The 18,989-nt window shown below is 43.1% G+C and overlaps 1 protein-coding gene across 5 annotated transcripts in view; it reads left to right on the forward strand.

Moving 5' to 3' along the window:
• fmnl2a (formin-like 2a) overlaps window positions 1–18,989 on the forward strand; it is a 44,859-nt gene that overhangs the window by 12,187 nt on the left and 13,683 nt on the right. For all 5 annotated transcript variants that reach the window (XM_031858251.1, XM_031858255.1, XM_031858252.1 and 2 more), the window contains exons 2-8: window positions 3,851–3,934; window positions 6,956–7,036; window positions 11,039–11,115; window positions 14,185–14,268; window positions 15,030–15,185; window positions 18,375–18,483; window positions 18,706–18,782. In XM_031858251.1, the coding sequence (XP_031714111.1) occupies window positions 3,851–3,934; window positions 6,956–7,036; window positions 11,039–11,115; window positions 14,185–14,268; window positions 15,030–15,185; window positions 18,375–18,483; window positions 18,706–18,782 (668 nt within the window). The remainder of the gene's footprint in view (window positions 1–3,850; window positions 3,935–6,955; window positions 7,037–11,038; window positions 11,116–14,184; window positions 14,269–15,029; window positions 15,186–18,374; window positions 18,484–18,705; window positions 18,783–18,989) is intronic.

Here is an 18,989-nt window from a genome sequence, read left to right on the forward strand (position 1 = left end):
ACACACACACACACACACACACACACACACACACACACACACACACACAGGCATACTCATGCCTCCTACAAAGTCTGCAGCAATAACTTATATGGCTTTCATTCCAGTTTATTATCCATGCCTTTTAAATTATGCAGCACTTTCTTTGGCCGGGTGTCTTTGTAATTAACTTGTGTGGCTTTCCATTACTCAGCAAGATTTTTGCACACTAAAACTAAAAAGGCTAGAATTACTGAGTTAAACTGGTGAGAAGGAAGCACATTTTAAAAATATTTCTGATATAATGCTGCAACCAAAATTATCTGCCGATAATCCACTAATCAGATGCTATTTTTTCTTTTTAATATACAACGTTATGAATTAATAAGAAATTAAATGCACTTTGCTTAAGATTGCTATCTATAAATAATAATTTTGCTTTGTGTTGCAATCTGACATGTCCGAGTGTTTTCTGTTTGCCATGCAACGGGGGAGTCCACCATGTGTGAGCCCCAAAACTGTAGCCTAGAGTGGTTCAGAGTCCAATACAGGATACATGTTTGAGCTCAAACTCCCAGTTGTTGCCTTTTTCAATTGTTATCCAACGAAATTCACTCACTAGCAGTTACAGATGTGGGACAGCTGTTCTGGAGATAAAATGTCCGATTGGCAGAGAGGCTGGAGATGTGCACGTGTTGAAACCCCACTTTTCACAGAAAGAGGGTTGCTCAGCCAGCTCAGGAAAGTCAAGTTTTATATCAGACTGTAACTATTTATTCTGCTATCAGATTTAGTGTTTATGGCTTGTTTCAGAACAATACTGATACTGCATGTTGGATCAGTGCGTCCTCAGTTACTGTGGGCAAACCATGTGATCATTTTGGATTTTCCACAATTCGTTGGTGCCTGTGGAATGGGTCAAAATCCTCCTAATGCGTGACATTTTGGTGCGTGTGGATTTGTCAGTGTGGTCAGCCATCAGGTGTTGGTGAAAAGCTGCCACACCCTCCTCAACATCACCCCATTAATGCCACAGATGAGCACACACACATACATACACACACATACACACACACACACACACACGCGCGCGCGCAGAACTACTGTGGTTGTAGACGTAGGGTAACTTGAGCCCGGCGAGCTGAGTGCCTGTCACAGCTCATTAGCGTTGGGATGAAATGACGGCTGGTAGAAGTGGTTCTTTGCTTTAGTTGGAGCCTCACCAAGCAGGAAGCCCGCAGCTCAGTGCACCCACAGCGTCTCAGCAAACCACCAGTCTGCAAGAAGCACAGCACCTAAATCCAAGCACCTACATCATTACCTCAAAGCATTTGTCTCCAGGCCAACAGTTCTCCAATATCCAAACATAACAACACAGACGTCTAGAAATAACTTAATGATTTTACCCTCCTTTAATTTGAGCTCGCAGCCCACTGTTTTAACTTTTCTGTGTAATGTAGTGAGACTGTTGGTGGCTTTCTGTCATTAAATGTCACGTTGTACTCTGGTATCAGATTGTGTTTAGGGAAGGAAAGTGGGTACTAACTCTAGTCCTCTGGTTAGCCTCCAGACTGAGTCAACAGAGCTTCTCCGACTCCCAGTTCCCTGCAGTCAGCACAGCAGCAATCAGCCGGCTGGCAGCATCTGCTGAATACTGATGTAATTCCCTGCTCGCTCTCGTAGAGGAGACTGGACGGGCTACACCCTTTTATTTGTACCAAATAAAACCAAACTGCTGTGCTTTGATTTGATTTTGATGCATCTAAAGACATCAATAAACATTTAAAGCAAATTGTACTCTTATATTTGGATTTCAATTAATTTAGGAGATTTATTGGCAAACCTGTGGAGGGAATCAGTTGAGCTTCATCAGCGTCTATTTAGAAGAGCAAACAGAAAGGGACAGCACATGATATCATGAAAATAATGACAGTTAACCAAGTTTGTAGACTTTTAAGCTAACTTGTAATCCTGAGGCTTCACTTGTTATCAGTTAACTCATTTGTATGAATCTAGTTTTGTTTGTCTTAACATTAGTCTTCCTTTTAGGAGATGTGTACTATGCCTATCCCTGCTAGTACACACTAAGCAGCTCCCTCTGCAGTGATTTGCTTTTACAAATGCACTCTCTTAAAATGATGAATGATTGCATAGATCAATAGCAAAGCCATATGGTAATATACAATATAATAAAATGAAGCAAGTTGTGGATCAGGCCACTTGGTCAGTGTCAGAATCTGTCCTGGTATTACTTGATCATGGAAATAGGCTGGATCCCAGGATGTTCCTCATCCATCTTCCTCTCGCTCCCCCTGCGAGCTTGGCAGAAAAGTGTAGTCTGAGCACTGAATGCACACTGATAAATGATCCAGCCTAGCGAATGTGGAGAGGAAAAGAACCTCAAGCCGAGCGGTGCACGATGGGTTGCGTTTCCACTTTTTTCTACACTTCAGCAGTGGAAACATTCACACTAAACTACGTCTTTTATAACTCAAACCTGCAGATGAAGGACTCAGATAAAATACTTGGTGTTTGTAGCCTTGTAGCTTTTTCCCGTTTTGAATGTATATTTTCTCTCTCTGGATTGGTTTTTCTCTGAAGTGTTTGTTGGCTAACCAATCTCCAGCTGCGACACACATTTTATTTCCATTTTTTTTGCTGACATATTTGTTTGTCCTGTGCTCTCCATGCTGTAGGTGGTACGATTTAAGAGCCGGTTAATTGTTTCAAGCTTCTTTTAATTCACACGAGGCCGGGGTGGATCATACAGGATAAAGAAAGGAGTTTTTTTGGATGATTGGGGCTTATTTTCACACACATGGGTCAGATTAGATTTGTCCTGAACAACACACTTCTCAGGAAATCACTCTTACATCATGAAAGAGGAATATAGTAGTTATTATAATCAGGAAAAAGAAACAAGTAGAAAGTACAACGCCGACAAGCTTTTGGACATTCTTTCCTTCTAACCCATTAATTCTTGGGATTTCTGCGCATCTGACGGGTGTTGAGTGACTGCTGGATACATGTGATGCAGTTTTGTGTGCCGGGGTCGAACTCAGTCGCCTGGTTGTCAAATTCAAAGCCTTGACTCAGACAGCAGAGCTTCGATGTTTCTCCTCTCTGCGTCTGTGTCACAACCTAACTCTCAGTAAGGAGACACCTCGTTTTCCCAGCTGTGTTGTAAGATTTCCTCTGCAGATATTTTGGGATCGTCTCATTAGTGGCTTTTGTGGCGACCATACGTGTGGTAACTGGGTTGTATGAAAGGGAAAATAGTTATGTAAGGTGTTTCAACCTGGAGGAATTTGAATCCTCGACTGTCGGAAAATAAAAGAGAGCGATCGAAGTAAGAAGTTGTTTCTTGACAAGCCACAGATGAGGAACTGTAACTTGAAAACGGCCAGATTGGCACGAGATTTGCTTTGTACGTTCTTGCTCCAGAGAGAAAGAAACTGTTCATTTAGATGACCACGTAACCTTTCCCTCACTTTGGCTAATGTAACTCTTTTTCTCATCTACACATATCAGTGTTGAGTGAGAAGATAATGTCCAACTAGAGGAACCCAAATGCAGACCTGCATCAGTTTATGCGCTCAGTGCCATTGTCTGGTGCTCAATTTGATGTCTTGAATGCGGTAGATTCTCTGATATTGTGAGTGTAAATGAAAACTGTGAGAGATCTGCTCTCTCTACACCAGATACATCGCACTAATAATGACAGACAATCCTCCTGCATACGATTCCCTCCTGTGTATGAGCTTCATTGTTTTTAGTTAATCTGGGATGCCGGTTTTTACCGGACTCGTGTGACTGAAGCCGTTTCATTATCCACATCCAATTAACTCTGACCTTTTTTTCTCCCTTTCAGAACTCGATGAATCTTCCTCCTGACAAAGCGCGACTGTTGCGGCAGTACGACAACGAAAAGAAGTGGGAACTCATCTGCGATCAGGTGGGCATCAATCTCTCGTCTGTATGATGGGGTGCCATGCAGTCAATGCACCATGGCTGCACAATTACCAGACTTAGGAATTAATAAAGTTTAGGTTCACAGTTGTATGGCTTTAAAGAGCCTTTGATACAGTTTAACAAAGCGATCCTTGTATCTACTATCTCACCTGTCTACTGAATATGTAATCCACTGTGTGTCGTGACCCCAGCACCCCTGCTCCATTGCCCTGCCTTTATCCTTTACACACTGCCCAGGCTTCCCCGGTCAAGAGAGTAAAGCGAAGCAGCAGGGCGCAAATATCCGTTCGCCACGTTAAAGCACTCGGTCGGTTATTGCCGTCGGCTCTGCGTGTAGGAAATAACAGAGGGTGCACGTTGTGCAGTGAGCTGTGGTCTGAGGGCTCCACTCAGCCTGCAACCTCCACGCCAGAGAGTTTTTCTGCCTCTCTGAGCAGAGAAGAAAAAACCGAGACGAGATCAAGACCACCACCCACTCAAACTGTATTGACAGCCACTGACCCTGAAGGGAACGGTGCAGGCTGATGACCAGCAGTCAGAGATCCTCTTTCAGTTTGAAGTGGACTCTGTGTTCCTCTGTCAGACCTGAAGGGGAAATAATTGGTTTCCCTTTCATTGTCAGTGAAGCAGTTTCCAAAAACATTTCCCTGTGATTTTGGTGACGGGCATCTTGGTTTCTTGATCCTCTCACGCTTACTGAAAGAGAACAAAATGCAAATGAAGTGTGTCCATGTTTAAAATGACCTGTATCTACTGTAGGTGTGACGTTTCTTAAGCATGATACATAATTAGCTGGTCGATAAAGTGCCAGAGAGAAGTTGGCATTATGGGGTAAGACGATCCATGTTTTTTAACGTTAAAAAAAACTCAAGAATACTGCCAAACTAGTCCTCCAATGTCTTTATTCCTCTGTTGTTTTCCCAACACGCCTTTACTCATGACGGCACACACAGCTCGGGGAGTAAAGCGCTTTCTGTGTCATAGCTGCAGTCTATCTTTTTATGTAACCATAGCAACAGTGATGGAGGGAGGCAGAGATGACAGATGCATCACTTTTTTAAAACGAGCCCCGCAAACTCAGCCAGAGGTTGAAATATATTATTTTACTGGCAATTATGGGGATTTTTTTTTAAATATGGAGGATGCTGTTGATGTGAGCAAAAGGTTAAGAATTCAAAATGTCAAAATCTGAGACTTTGTTTCCAACCAACAAAACGTTTTTAGAAGTTCATAGTTCTTCAAAGCATCCTATACATGTATATACACAGTGAATGGTAAACAACTGCTCGTTAGCTGATTTCCTCCTATTGAGTCTGTGCTCGGGTGCAGTGGGGGGGTAACTCACCTCTCAAATATAATCCCGACCAGCTCCCCCAGACAAACTCTTTTACGGCCATATAGCATGTTGGAACCTGTTGATATGTGCTTCTAAAATACAGACGTGCGTTCTCTATCATTTAGTCTCATGCTTCATGTATTTACTGCCCTCCGTTCCTCACATATCTTTGCAGGCTACAGGATATGTACAGCACTTGCCAACTCGTTTATTTAGCAGACTCTCAGATAATTCTTCAGCAGAGAAACGTTCAAATAGGGTCGAGCTGTCAGTTTCCTGACGCCGCTGTTGTCTTTCCTGTTTTTCTGAGACGGACACTCTGGCAGTGATAAATGTGATGTTTCTGAAAATGCAGTGTAGTTTAGAGATGTGATCTGATCTCAGTATCTGTACACAGAGAGGAGTTTTTATTTTTCAGCTGTATTTTTGTGGTGCTCTTGTGTTGGATTTCTGTTAGTTGGCATCACTTGCATATCGTATGGAGAGGGAACACCTTCCAAATATACATACCCTTTGTCAACTGAAAAACTCCTTCACCCCTCTCCTCAACAAGTCCATGGCCATTAGCTTATTGTGTTATTTGAACGACAAAATGTAGAAAATATGCATTGATTTAGAAAACCACACGGTTAACAGCTTTCCTTCAGCGGAATAATGAATGCGTGACTTCCTGCTGTACTTTCCTTTAGATGTGCATCTGAGATCCTTGCATACTCTGGTATGCATTGAAAATCAAAAATGGCTGATATGTAGCAGTATGTTGCCTAAGTCGGGAAGTGTCTTTGCCCACATTATATAAAGAATACATTTCCGCAATAGCATGCTCTCCAGCCTCTCACTCTCTGGTGTCGTGTGGTAAATAACTTAACAGAACCATTCATGCTGCTGCGGTGTGGCGCTTAGTCTGATCCAAATACTGTTTCCCGCTCAACTCACCGATCCAAATCCAGCACTAATCTCTTGTATTTATATTTGCAGCACAAGCGAGAGGGGATTTGACCTAAAACCTGTTCCTGGCTGTGAACACATGACATGTACGCACACAGCCACGCACGTTTAGGCAACTAAACAGAACTATTGATGTTACACTTGGAAATATGATGACAGTTCATGTTGTGCCAAACTCCTCCTCTAACAAACATTACATTTGCAGTCGCAGGACAGTAGAACCGTCCACACAAGAGCTATTCTAAAATTGAACTCAATTATCATTGAATGGTTTCCTGAGAAGCAAAGTAATGCTGATCTCCAGTCAGATCTTCGTCATACAAAGGTGTGTCATGTCCTCTCTAGAAGACAGGGATCATTGTTGTTCTATCCTTTCCGCTTCCTAAAGTAGAACATAATCTATGGCTCTTGAAGGATGACTCATGATGACTGTAGTTTACTCAAAGCCTGTTCAGTTTCATTCTGATGACTTTACAACAGTTTATACTGGTGATATGTAAGACTTGTAAGGATGTGATTTCTGTTATTACCTTATGTGTGGCCACATTGAATGAACAAAACATCATTAAAAAAGCTGCATAACTGCCTGAAATTAAAGCTAAATTCATGATTTTACAGTAAGTGTAACTTCTGTCCTTGTTACTCCAAAGGTTTGCAAATGTTTAACTCACTCTGTCATTGTCTTCTTTCTCTCGTCCTGTTTTCCTTTTCTTTTGACAGGAGCGATTCCAAGTGAAAAACCCGCCTCACGCGTACCTCCAAAAGCTGAGGAGTTATCTAGACCCCGCAGTCACAAGAAAGGTGAGTGCCCTTGCTGACGCGCCATCCTGTTCCACTGCCGCAGCTTTTCCTTCCCCGTCTGAAACTCTACTATCACTTGTCCAGGATATCCTTACAGCTGAGAAAAGATTGCACTCATGGCTTCTGGGGCAGACAGCTTGGGAACTTGACAGTCAACAGGGTGACTTAGTGAGAAAGGAGACAGTTGTTTATCTGGAATGCCCAGGTTTGTTAAACCTCTGCCCAGTTGATGTGTCATTAAATAGGAAACTGAAATCCTTACCGATCCCTTGTGGGTCTGTTCTGTGGCTGACAGCATGCTCTGAACTCATCGTGAGGAAGAGCGACGTGAGAAACACACAATAAGAGTTACTTGAAGACAGAGGAGAGAATGATCGCGTTGACAGAGAGGCCAACAGAGAGAGGGTTCTATGTTTGCTAATTCCTGCACTGACATTGCCTTGCAGCCAGGAGATATCAGAAGCGTCTTAGCTACATGATAAATATGTTCTTATGTCATCGGTTTCCCTGGCTGCTTGGACGGGAGCAGCAAAGAGTAAGAGGAGGGGCTCCATGAAGCATCAGCCAGCCTTCAGGCTCTGCCAAAGTGAAGTCTTTTTGGCCTGAGAGAGCTGTGGGGGCAGTGCTGGGAGACCGCTCTCTGTGATAAACAAATCAACCAATACAATGTGCCAGAATAACAACAAATCGCTGAATAATTCCATTGGGACTGACTGGAGTTAAGATTTTACATCACAATATGCCAGCTAAAGCAGCGTGAACAGAGTGACACACAAACTACTGCTAATCTCAGCACACATGCAAACGCAGAGTTGTTGACTTGCAAAAACGTGTCGGCCAGCATATCCTGCGTGTGATATGGTTCACAGCTGCTTTATTGATGTGCAGGACAGTGATTCCCAAATGATGTCACCTCAGTTGGGGTGTTTTGCCAGGAGTATGTGGAAAGATTTGCTTTATTACAATAGTAAAACAAATTGCATTTCCCCTGATCATTAATAAAGTAATTCTTCTTCTTTTTCTCTTCTAATTAAGGAAAGGTATCCACATATTGAGTCAGCTAAAACACCTGGACACCATGTGTTTGCTAGATGAGTTTGAGTACAAATGCAAACTTGACCAAACCAGTCCAAACATTGAGAGTTCAACTGAGTGACCATATACTTTATATTGCCAAATAACATACGGTTTGAAATGATTTAAGCTGATAAAAGCAGGAAGTAAGAGCAGCCTGATGCAGGTTGAAGCAGACAAAACCCTGTAAAGTATAAAGCGTGGTTAAAACAGTTTGTGCTGGGGCAGCGATAGTCTCAAGGTTATGACGCAGGCGTGTTGACGGCTGATTTGAATGTCTTCCCTGCTTCTACACCTACTGCTGAAGTCCTTTTGAGCAAGGCACGTCAAGCTGCCCCATGGGAGACAGTCGGTGGCCGTCAGTATGTGAGACGGGACACTTTTGCAGAGTTCCTGTCTCGGTAAGAGATTTAGGACGGGTGCACTGGATATATGAAGTAGATGGTGACCACGTTTAAAGCTCTCTGGTGTTCACGGCTGAAAGACTTTAGATGGACTAGACAGCATTTACCAATGTTTGTTTGTCTCTAAGAGCTGATGTTAATCACATTTCTTTATTTAACTCATCTGTGGCTGCATGACTAACTGGTTGTTGGGTCTATCTTAAACCACTCTAGATGGAGCAACTTTTGAGAGACATGCCCAAAACCTCTTTTTGTTTATCCTTCGTCTCGTTTTCAGAAATACTCGGTGTTTTGAAAAAAATCATCATGGTGGGAATTGCTGCCTCTGCCTATTCCTGGCATTGATCAAAGATTCGAAGCAGACAAGGAAACGGGAATTTCACGAGAGAGTAAAGTGAGATGGGCAAATGAGAGGGAGGGAAGGAGGAAGACTGATAAATGATGGTGAGGGGTTGGAGGGGGAGAAAGAGATGGACAGAGAACGAGAGAGAGACAAAAAAGAAGTGCGGAGGAAAAGAAAGAGTTATGGGCTTCTTTCTACATTCCTGCTCCATCCCCCTTTTCTTCAAGCTCAAAACAATTGCCACTTTGTGCCGCTGTGAGAGAGCTGGAGGTCATTGCCTCTGCTTTCCATAGGCAGGCTCCGGTGCATTCCTCTGGGCAGCTCCCAGCCAATAGGCAGCCAAGGAGGAAGAGCTGCAGTCCAACTAGTCCCCGACAATGTATCAGCCATTGATTTGTTTCCAGGATGACCCTTCCTGAGCTCACACTCCCCAAAAAAACCTCTTTTTTTCCCTCCCTCCTGTCCACACTGTCTCTCTTCTCTCACTTTCCCCTTTCGCTGCTCCCTCCCTGTCTCCTCCTCTTCTTCTTCTTCTTCTTCATTCCCTTCATGCCGTCCTCACCCTCTTCCCCCACTGTCGGCTCCTCTCTTCCGTCCTGCTCTCTCCGTGTTGCAGCTGGTAGTACTTAAAAGTGTGGAGTGTAGGGCGTTTGGTGGGAGAAGAAGAAGTAGGAGGAGAGGGCGGGGGCGGTGTGGGGAGGGGGGTGCCTCTGGGAGCCTGCGCAGTACCCCTAAATATGCTCTGCTCTCCACACAAACACACAAAGGGCTCCACCCTAATAAAAACACTCTGTTTCTCATCTCCTCATGTGCCAAACACACACCGCCCAAGCCCAAAGACACCGCAGACTAGAGAGAGCGACCCTCGCTATGGGAACACTTCTCTGTGGATGTTAATAATAGGCTAACACGGGACTGAGCTCTGTTTCCTCCCTCATACAAACGCATCATGGAAAGTGACCAGGCCCTCCAGCTCTGGGTGGATCCTCTACTTTTGACTGTAGCTAGAAAAATGTGCAGAAAAACCTCTTTTAATCTTGAGGTAGACATTTTGACAGGGAACCCATGATTAGAGCTAGTCCAGACAATTATTTTCCAGATTGATCGATTAATTGCCTGATCTATTAAATATCAGACAACGGTAAAAAATAAAAATGTACATCCCAGTTTTCATGAATCCCGGGGGACATCTTCAAATGTCTGTTTAGTCTGATTAAAACTCAAACATATTCTATTTACATTGATATAACACAGAGAAACTTAGCAAATCTTCACATTTGAGAAGTTCTAATTAGGGAATTTTTATATTTTGTTTGGCCTTGGGCTCAATAATGTTTTCCTGAAATATTTTTTATCTTAAATAAGTCTTCTCTTTATTGTTATATTTTCCTATTTAAAATATATGACAGAACATTTTCTATGAACCCTCCTCTCTGATACAACGGTTTCAATCCCTCTCATCAGGGATTTCTCTCTCCTGTTTGATCCCCGCTGATCGTTCACTCCGCTCGTCTTGTTGCTGCGGTTGTGTAACAGCCTGAAGGGCCTTTTGTTCGTTCGGTCTCGCGGATCACCTCCTATCAGAAGCTGCAATCAAAGAGGAACCCGCTCATGTTCTGTTTCATTTACTGGCAGTCCATACCTTCATGCATGTCGCTCACACATGTTTCGCTCTCTTACAACGGTAGCCACAGTAACAGGACAGAGAGTGTGTGTGTGTGTGTGTGTGTGTGTGTGTGGCTGTGTGTGGCTGCTGGTAGGGCTTGAGAGGTGACCAATTAGGTTACTTGATTTTATCACAGTGCTACCAGGAGGGATTACTGCTATATAAAGAACCACTGTGAGCAAACAAGATAACAGGAACTACTCCATATTCACAGTTTCCAATGAGTCAGCTCTCCTTCTCTGTTAGCCTGTTGAACGGTTACTGGCAAGTAAACGGCCCACTTAAAAATCGTACGAGAACAAACCCAATCCCGACTCTTTATTCTGTAATCAGTGCACGGCTGGCCTGCTTTCACATTTTGAATGTCACTGTGGTTGTGTCTGTGTTGTCTGACCTTTCAGTCAGAAAAGGTTTTCTCCAGCCAAAACAACGCTGGGCTTCCACTTGATGATTTACAGTTCTACTGGTACGATGAAATATTAACCCCCCCCTCCCTCCCTTCTTTCCTTCTACAGAAATTCAGACGGAGAGTTCAGGAGTCCACTCAAGTCCTGAGAGAACTGGAAATTTCGTTGCGGACCAATCACATCGGGTGAGTCACTCACCTTGTTATATTACATTCAGGGGGAAAAGTCTGACATTCCAGACACCCGGAGACGCAGACGTTGACACTAACCACCACCACCACCATCCCCCCCCACTCTCCTCAGTGCTCCGGCCTAATATTACACAGAAAAGCCATGTGGCGATGGAGGAAAGATGAATCGATTAATTGTTTAAGGCGGTTGACATGTGAACGGCCTATGGAAGGAAAATACATTTTTCTTGCTGCCCATCTTGACATTAACGTTTCAGTCTGCCGACCTAAAGAGGCCTTACTGTAGATGTTACTGAAGAGATCATGATTTCACAACAGATAAAATCCCCGAGGTATTCATGTGTAATTCCAGGATAACAAGCCTCAGCCTGCTGCAGTTGGTATTGATCGAGTGCTGTACAGTCACCGTCAAGGAGAGATCAATATCTCAATGAGCGTCACACAACGTCTCAGTGCTTTGTGTGGCTATAGATGTCGGGGCCTGTCTCTGTGATTACAGACCCTGATAGTTAAAGACTGTGATGGATTAGTCAACAACACTAGTGAGGCCTAATGCATTCTGGGATCTGGAGGATCCAGGCGCCTCATTTATCAAGGCAGCTTTTAAACAAATAAAGATGCTATTATTATTTCATGTTATGGTCAAACAAAGAATGGCAGTCCACTCTGTCCATTTGTGAGTTTTGAATATGTTGTGCAATGCTCTTTTAACTACATATTTTCAATTCTGAATCTAAACTTAAACAATTTTAATCATCACATACACGCATACATAAAACCAATCCCTACGTATTTAGGCACAGCGGGCTGCTGTAACAGTGTCTCTCTCAGGGACACTTGGATATGAGGAAAGGAAGAGCTGGGGATCAAACCGCCAACCTTGTGATTAAAGGACAACCTGCTCTACCCACCGACGCCTCCATTCTGTGTGAATAGCTAGCGTATCCATGGTTTAAGCACAACACTGTGCATAAATGAGGCTTAGGAGTCTTTGGTAGGAATGAGGATGCGGTCTAGTAGCTGGGAAGGGTGTTGAAGGTGGGCGGTCAAAATGGACACGGAGACCCTGACTAGAATAGGAAGAAGCAGCCATGACGAGCGTCCACTGGCCGCAGACCGTTGTGAGAACAAAGACACAGACACGCTGCTTACACAACCATCACCAGACCTCTAATACACATACACGTAATCTAGACAACATCTCTTAATCCCTCTGTTTCTCTCTTCTCCCTCCCACACACATATTACTGGACCTCACTTTGTCTGCTTCACCGACTCGCACACAAATCATCCCATGTTCCTGACAACACCATCTCTCACACTCCTACACACTGTTTACACACACACACCCAGCAGATTCTGCTGTTCAAACCACAATAAACCGCGACCACAGCCAGAGACGATGTCCATCTGGCAAACCGGTCGAGGCATTGTTTCCATGGGTTAATTCCTTTTCGAGACCGTATGTTGGTAAACTAGATTACATGAATAATCTACCTAATCTAGACTAGACAAAGCATTACCATAATGGCAGAGGGACAGGGAGAGAGATTGAGATAGTACGGGGGGGGGGAGCAAGATGTCACCCACTCGAACAGTGAATAGTTGCTTCTTCTTTTCAGAGGTGAAACAGAGAAATGTATCTGTCATGTCGGCTGTGTATAATGGGTAGATTGTCCCTGGTATGAGCGCCGCAGAAGATAACCCCAGCTCCCCTCCTGCCTGCTCCTCACATGTTGCTCGGTGGTCATCAGCATGTGGTGAATGGGAGGATTGTTAGTTAGTGTCCTGCGGTAATGATTACCATGTGGCCCGACAAGCCGTTTTTTTAAAAACATGACGGGCCCCACCAGGCACCTCTTTACCGGACGCTCTCGTTTGTCTCACTGGCTCCCATGCAGTCAAACCACAGGGGAGCTAATAAAGAAGCAGCTAGTGGATTTTTAAAGCAGTTTAACCGTACATCTTCATCAGGTTACCACTCAAAAGCCTGCTCGCGTGTCATTATGTTTATGCCACTGCAAATTTCTCTAATCACCAGTGAAAGGCACCTTTTTATGGGAAGCGATTTAAAAAATATACAAAAAGGTTTTCTGTGACTCGGCTCACGCTGCTTCTAAATATGGAGGGAGAGCAGCACATGCCAGCGGTAGCGGGAGCTTTCCCTGTGAATAGGCGGGCATGAAAGCATGCCGAGTGCTGAATGGCTGGCCCACTTCAGGGCCTGTAAGGAAGGTGAGAATGGGCTTTGGGTCATTCTGGGTGCTTGTCTTCACCAAAGTTAGAAACTGTTTGGTAGGGAAACAAACAGAGAAAACAGGCAGATTCAGTATATGTGTGTGGATGCTTGTGCTCTTGCTAACACATGCATGGATATGTTTGCTGCTTTGAGCCAGGAAGCTTTGAAGTCTGTCAAACGGGTCATTACAATTCGTCTTGGCAAGGGGAGGTAGAAATCAAGGGAGATAGGGGGAATGATCTGAAAACATCTGTGTACCAAGGTCAGGTATGGTCGAAGCCTGCATAGAATTATACACTCTAACATCTTAGTGTCGTTGTAACAGCAAGAGATTTTCCAGATCTAGGAACAAATGCAATTTTTGTACGGTTTATTGCATTTTTTTATTGTTGTGATTCTGAGGCATGTCGATTACAGTGTTATGTTAAACCTTGATCGTTTTTTGTCAAAATGTGCAGGCGTAGTTAATTAAAAATGTATTAAAAACAAATTGGCTTGAAGAAAGGAAAGACGTTGAGGTTTAGTGCTACCCATTAATTATGAAAATCTTTCCAGATAAGAGACAAAAGAATATCGAAATTCTTCAACTTGGTCTATCAAAACATGTTTAGTTGTTGTTTCCAGACTCAGAGATGAGTTTTTTAGCTGTGATTGTCCCAAAGGAGTTTGGGGTTTTTCAACTCTGAAACACAATATTATAAAAGCTGGTTGTGGTTCTAACTGCTGATCAAGCATATTTGAACATGTGCTCTTTCTAGAAACGGTTTAAATGATTTTGATAAGAGTTTGAGTGCTGATCAACTTTTGTCCGTCTCTCTTTTCAGGTGGGTGAGAGAATTCTTAAATGAGGAGAACAAAGGTCTGGACGTGCTGGTGGAGTATCTTTCTTTTGCACAGTATGCCGTCACGTAAGTCACTCCCAGTGCTTTCTCTCTGTACCACTATACTCTATATGCAGAACTGACAACCAGCATAATGCTGCTATTCTGCACAGCCGCTGATGCATCTCCACCACCGCCGCTGCTGTAGTCACTCGTGGCCCATTGCTGACACATTGGCACTGTGTATTATACCAACCATAGGCTTCTATTCAAAGGTTGATGGTGTGATTATTAGTCAGTCACAAGGTCCTTGTTCTGGGCCAAAGAGCCACGCAGTCAAAAGTTGTATTCACCCTCCGCACTTCCCCATAAGTTATTATGGTCTGTCCACATTATGAAGGGTTAGCCGTTAAAGTGTGTTTACCCTCAGTACCAGCTCGGCAGCAATTAAAAGTCATGAAACCGACCAGTCTAAAAACTGAAATGGATCATAACAGTTATGCCATAACTACCAGCTCTTTCCAAGGTTTCTGCCAAGTACCATATAACATGAGACATTTTGCCTACTTATCATGTCCAAACCTGAATGTTAGCGGTAGAACTGAAGTTTAACATATTTTCACCTCTGCCAGCACACTATTATTTAACTTGGACACTATTTTCCTCACGATTTAGCGCGTTAAGTAACTAACTAGGGATGTTATGTGTTGAAAACCTCCGATAATTGTATTTGCATTGTTTTGTTTTTTATTTTTATTGTTCACAAATAATCATACTGCCTTCAGAAATCTACGATAGGGTTTAATGGCAAGTTTCTTATGTTATGTCTTGTTTTCATGATGCAACAGGTTTGATGGAGACTGTGTGGAGAACAACCCAGAGGCCCCTATGGATAAGTCTAAGCCCTGGAGCCGCTCTATAGAAGACCTGCATGGAGGAGGCAGCCTGCCGTCTTCCATTACTGGGAACAGCCTCACACGTGCTGGCCGACATTCCACAATACGGTATAACACACACACGCATTGATGGTTAGGAAGATTCACTATTACCCATGTGTGTTTGTGTGATTTGTAAGCGTTTACAGCTAACTTTGCCTTTCAGGGTTCTTTTCTTCCCCCTAGTTACCTAGTGTTCAGCCGGGGCAATGTGGTTAAAGTGTGACTATTTTGAGAAGTCACACTTTTCATATGATGCCCCTTTTATGCAGTCATGAGGTCTGTAAGGCCTTAAATGGCTTAAGACACATTTCTGCAGCAGGAGGCTAAACCTTGTCAATGTGTGGATTTTTAGGATTGAAGTCGGGCTGGTTCTGCACGTGGTTATGACACATGATTGACAACAGTGTTTCATGTGACAGACAATGCGGCAGAAGGAACAATCTTATATGTGGACCAAATCTGTTTCGTTTTTATTAACACCAAACCAAATCCTAAGCACAGTGGATTTGATCCATAAACCCATGCTTTATATGCTCTGATGCACAAATCCTATTCAGTTGTGCATTATTTCTCTAATCCGCCCTGTCGTTCTATTGATGTTTCGGTACACCACTTGCCCTGACTTCTGTGACTTCTAATCTGTTCTAGTTTGAACTCCTTTTTTTTTTTTTTTTTTTTTTTTAAAACACAAAGAGCACTATTGATTTAGGGAGACACATGTCTCTTTAATGTTATACTTGCATGATAATCAAAGTCAGTTGTTTACTGTCGCCTATTGTCTCAAAAGTACATAAAATAACACATGTAAAATAAGTTAACGCAGTATACTAGCATGCTTTTTTCTCTCTCTTCTAATCCATGTTTGCCATAAATCATAGACAGTCAGAGATATAAAAGGTGTGTCCTGTTCATAAAGCCTGTTAAAACTGGTTAAAACACCTCTTTAATTTTGTAATATCCAACTATCATCAGACAGTCAGGGCTTCTTTCATCCTTATTCATTTCATCTGTAGCTCATTGACGGTTATTTCATTGGTACGACGCCTATAATATCAACGTTGGCCCATAACTGACGTTCGGTACACATCTGCCTCCTCCAGATGTACCCTTGTATCATCAGCATGTGGAGTGTGTCAAACAGGTCAGAGTGTCTTCTGACTGTGTCCTCTGTTCTGTCCCGGTGTTCCTCCATAGTCATCTGCTCCTCTGTCTGCCAGTCTTCGCTAGCAGGCAGGTCTTGGGTCTCTCACTTTGCTGGCTCACTGTGAGCTTAAACCCTGCATCCCTGCTCCCTCCCACGACACACACACACACACACGCACACACACACAATCCCCCTGCCTCATTGTATTTTATACCGCCCTGCTAGCACTGCCCAGTTTATTTGTCCCGCTGTCTGTGTCGGGGATGTGAATTATTTGTACTGCTAGCCTCCCCTCCCGCGCTGGAGACTGAATTCTCCTTGCCTTGGAGCAAATGTTTTTTCTGCACTCATTGTTCTTGTCTATGTGCCTGTGTGCTGCTTGTGTGGCTCCCTAAATGCCAGTTTGTGCAGAAACTAGCCTAGTTTCGACAAAAGCCCTGTAAAAGCGAGGGGCTGTTGCTCTGCTTAGGTAGCCTCCAAACATCTTCTGTATTTTGGATACATTATCTGTTGTCCTGGTTGATAACAGATGTCACACTAATTATGAAGCATTTGCTCTATAAATTCTTAAATGTCCATTATACAGAATATTTGCCCCTTTTTGTGTTTATCTTTAAATTAGGATAATGTAAAACTCAATAACTGCAAACAACCTGGTGTCAAAATCCGATTTGTATGTGTCTTCTTCAAACTGCCATCTTGAAGGACACCAAGCACGCTGAGCTGTCCAAAGTGCTCTCAAATTAAACGGTATGGGGTTTTCTAGAAATTCGTAGCTGCGTTAGACCTGTATATAGTTCTACTGTAGTTATAGTTGTAGTGTTTGATGTTGTTCCGTGGTGTTTTTTTAGAACATGCTCTGTTGTTTGTGGTCGTGCCGTTTTGAGAAAATGGCCAGGATTCTTTAGTTTTCATGTTTTGTAACTAGGACGACTCACCTCTCTTCTTCCTACAGTTTCCTCCCAGTCATATTTGATTCGGTGTGTTGTGTTATATAAGTTGAGTAACTTCAAACAAGTCAAAGCAGGTCACTGTATTACATTTTGATTGTATTATGTAATCCCTTATCATAACCTTGGTTTGAGATTAAGAAATAGTTTGACTCATTTCCTCCCTACGGTGCCACGCCTTAAGTTGTATGTTAATTAACTGGTTGAGTAAACCTGGATGAACTCTTTTAAGATTCATGCTGCTATTAGCAGCAGTAGCAGCATGTCACCTGAATTGACTGCAATTATGTCAGCGAACTTGTTTTGCACCCGGCCGGTACCACATCCTGCTGATGTAGAATGCCCATAATTACAAAGATACAAAAAACAATTTCAAAAGCAGGATTTACTGTTTTCCATCTTATTTCGATGTGAGCCTGCCTAATTAAATATAGTGCTATCTTTGTCTTAAAACTGCTGACATTTCCATGAAAACTGTAGCCTTTTTCAGACACACACACAGACACAGACACACACACACACACACACACACACACACACACACACTCACACAAATGCCAGGTTTTGACTCACAGAGGAGTCACGCCTTTAAGTATAGGAGCTGATGCAAATCGGTGTGTCTATCAGTAGCCTGAAGACACATTTCTCCTCAGAACTCAGGCCGGTAATTGAACCTCGTGACGAAAGTCTGAAAATAAACCATTTTGCTCCGACTTGCTATGCATATTATTCAGTAATACTGCTGCTCCAGCGTTTCTCTTGGTATTGCGAGAGCTGCACCAGGAGAATAGGCCTTGTTTTTCTACACATAAAGCTGCACAATCTCTGTGCTGCATGCAAATGACTGGCTTCTATTGTAATAGCTGTAAGTGATATCTTTTGTGAAGGACATACAATTAAAACAAAGCGGGAATCCCGTGGCCCCTGGCGAGGTTGTAGATTATAAGGTATATAAGGTGGCGTGGCAGTTTAACAGCCTCCCTATGTGAAGGAGGTGGTGTGGAATGGAGGCTCGATCGCAAATGGCATCTGTTTTATTATCAATCCGAGCCTCGATCACTCTTGTTTGTGTCCAAAAGCTCATAGACCCGACACTTGTTTCAGTAAAAGACTTTCCTATTATCACTGAATTGTTTAGTCTTTTCTATCATTTGTTTTTAGCTGCAACACACTTCCGAGCCGGAGAACTCTGAAAAACTCCAGACTGGTCTGCAAGAAAGACGACGTCCACGTCTGCATCATGTGCCTGCGTGCCATCATGAACTACCAGGTCAGCCCCCTGCACTCCCCGTCCTCACAGACTGCATGTCCCTCTGGACTGAAGCACACTTATCTAACTGAAGCCAAATTCAATTTGCTCCACTGCTAGCTCTCCATGTTTCATTTGATATGCAGAAGAATGCACCTCTTGTTTATTCAGCGGCTTCTGTCCTCTGTTAATTAGCTTATTTATCTCTGTCCTTCTCTCTCTGGTTTGTTTTTCATCTCCCAGTATGGCTTCAACATGGTCATGTCTCACCCACATGCTGTGAATGAAATTGCATTAAGTCTCAACAATAAAAACCCGAGGTAAGTTCAAACAAAACGATTTTTCCAGATAGATCATTTGTTTGCTTTTAATCTAAATGAATACCTGCATGTTTTCAAGTTGCTCATTGAAGACCCAGGAGACATTTTTATATTTGGACCTCAACAAATCCAGATATTTTACCAACAAAGACTGAAACCCATAATGGAACATTCAGAGTCCAACATTAGCCTCAGTGCACCTGCACA

Source organism: Anarrhichthys ocellatus, unplaced genomic scaffold (assembly GCF_004355925.1).
Source record: "Anarrhichthys ocellatus isolate YVR2014 unplaced genomic scaffold, GSC_Weel_1.0 scaffold20, whole genome shotgun sequence".
Classification (NCBI taxonomy): domain Eukaryota; kingdom Metazoa; phylum Chordata; class Actinopteri; order Perciformes; family Anarhichadidae; genus Anarrhichthys; species Anarrhichthys ocellatus.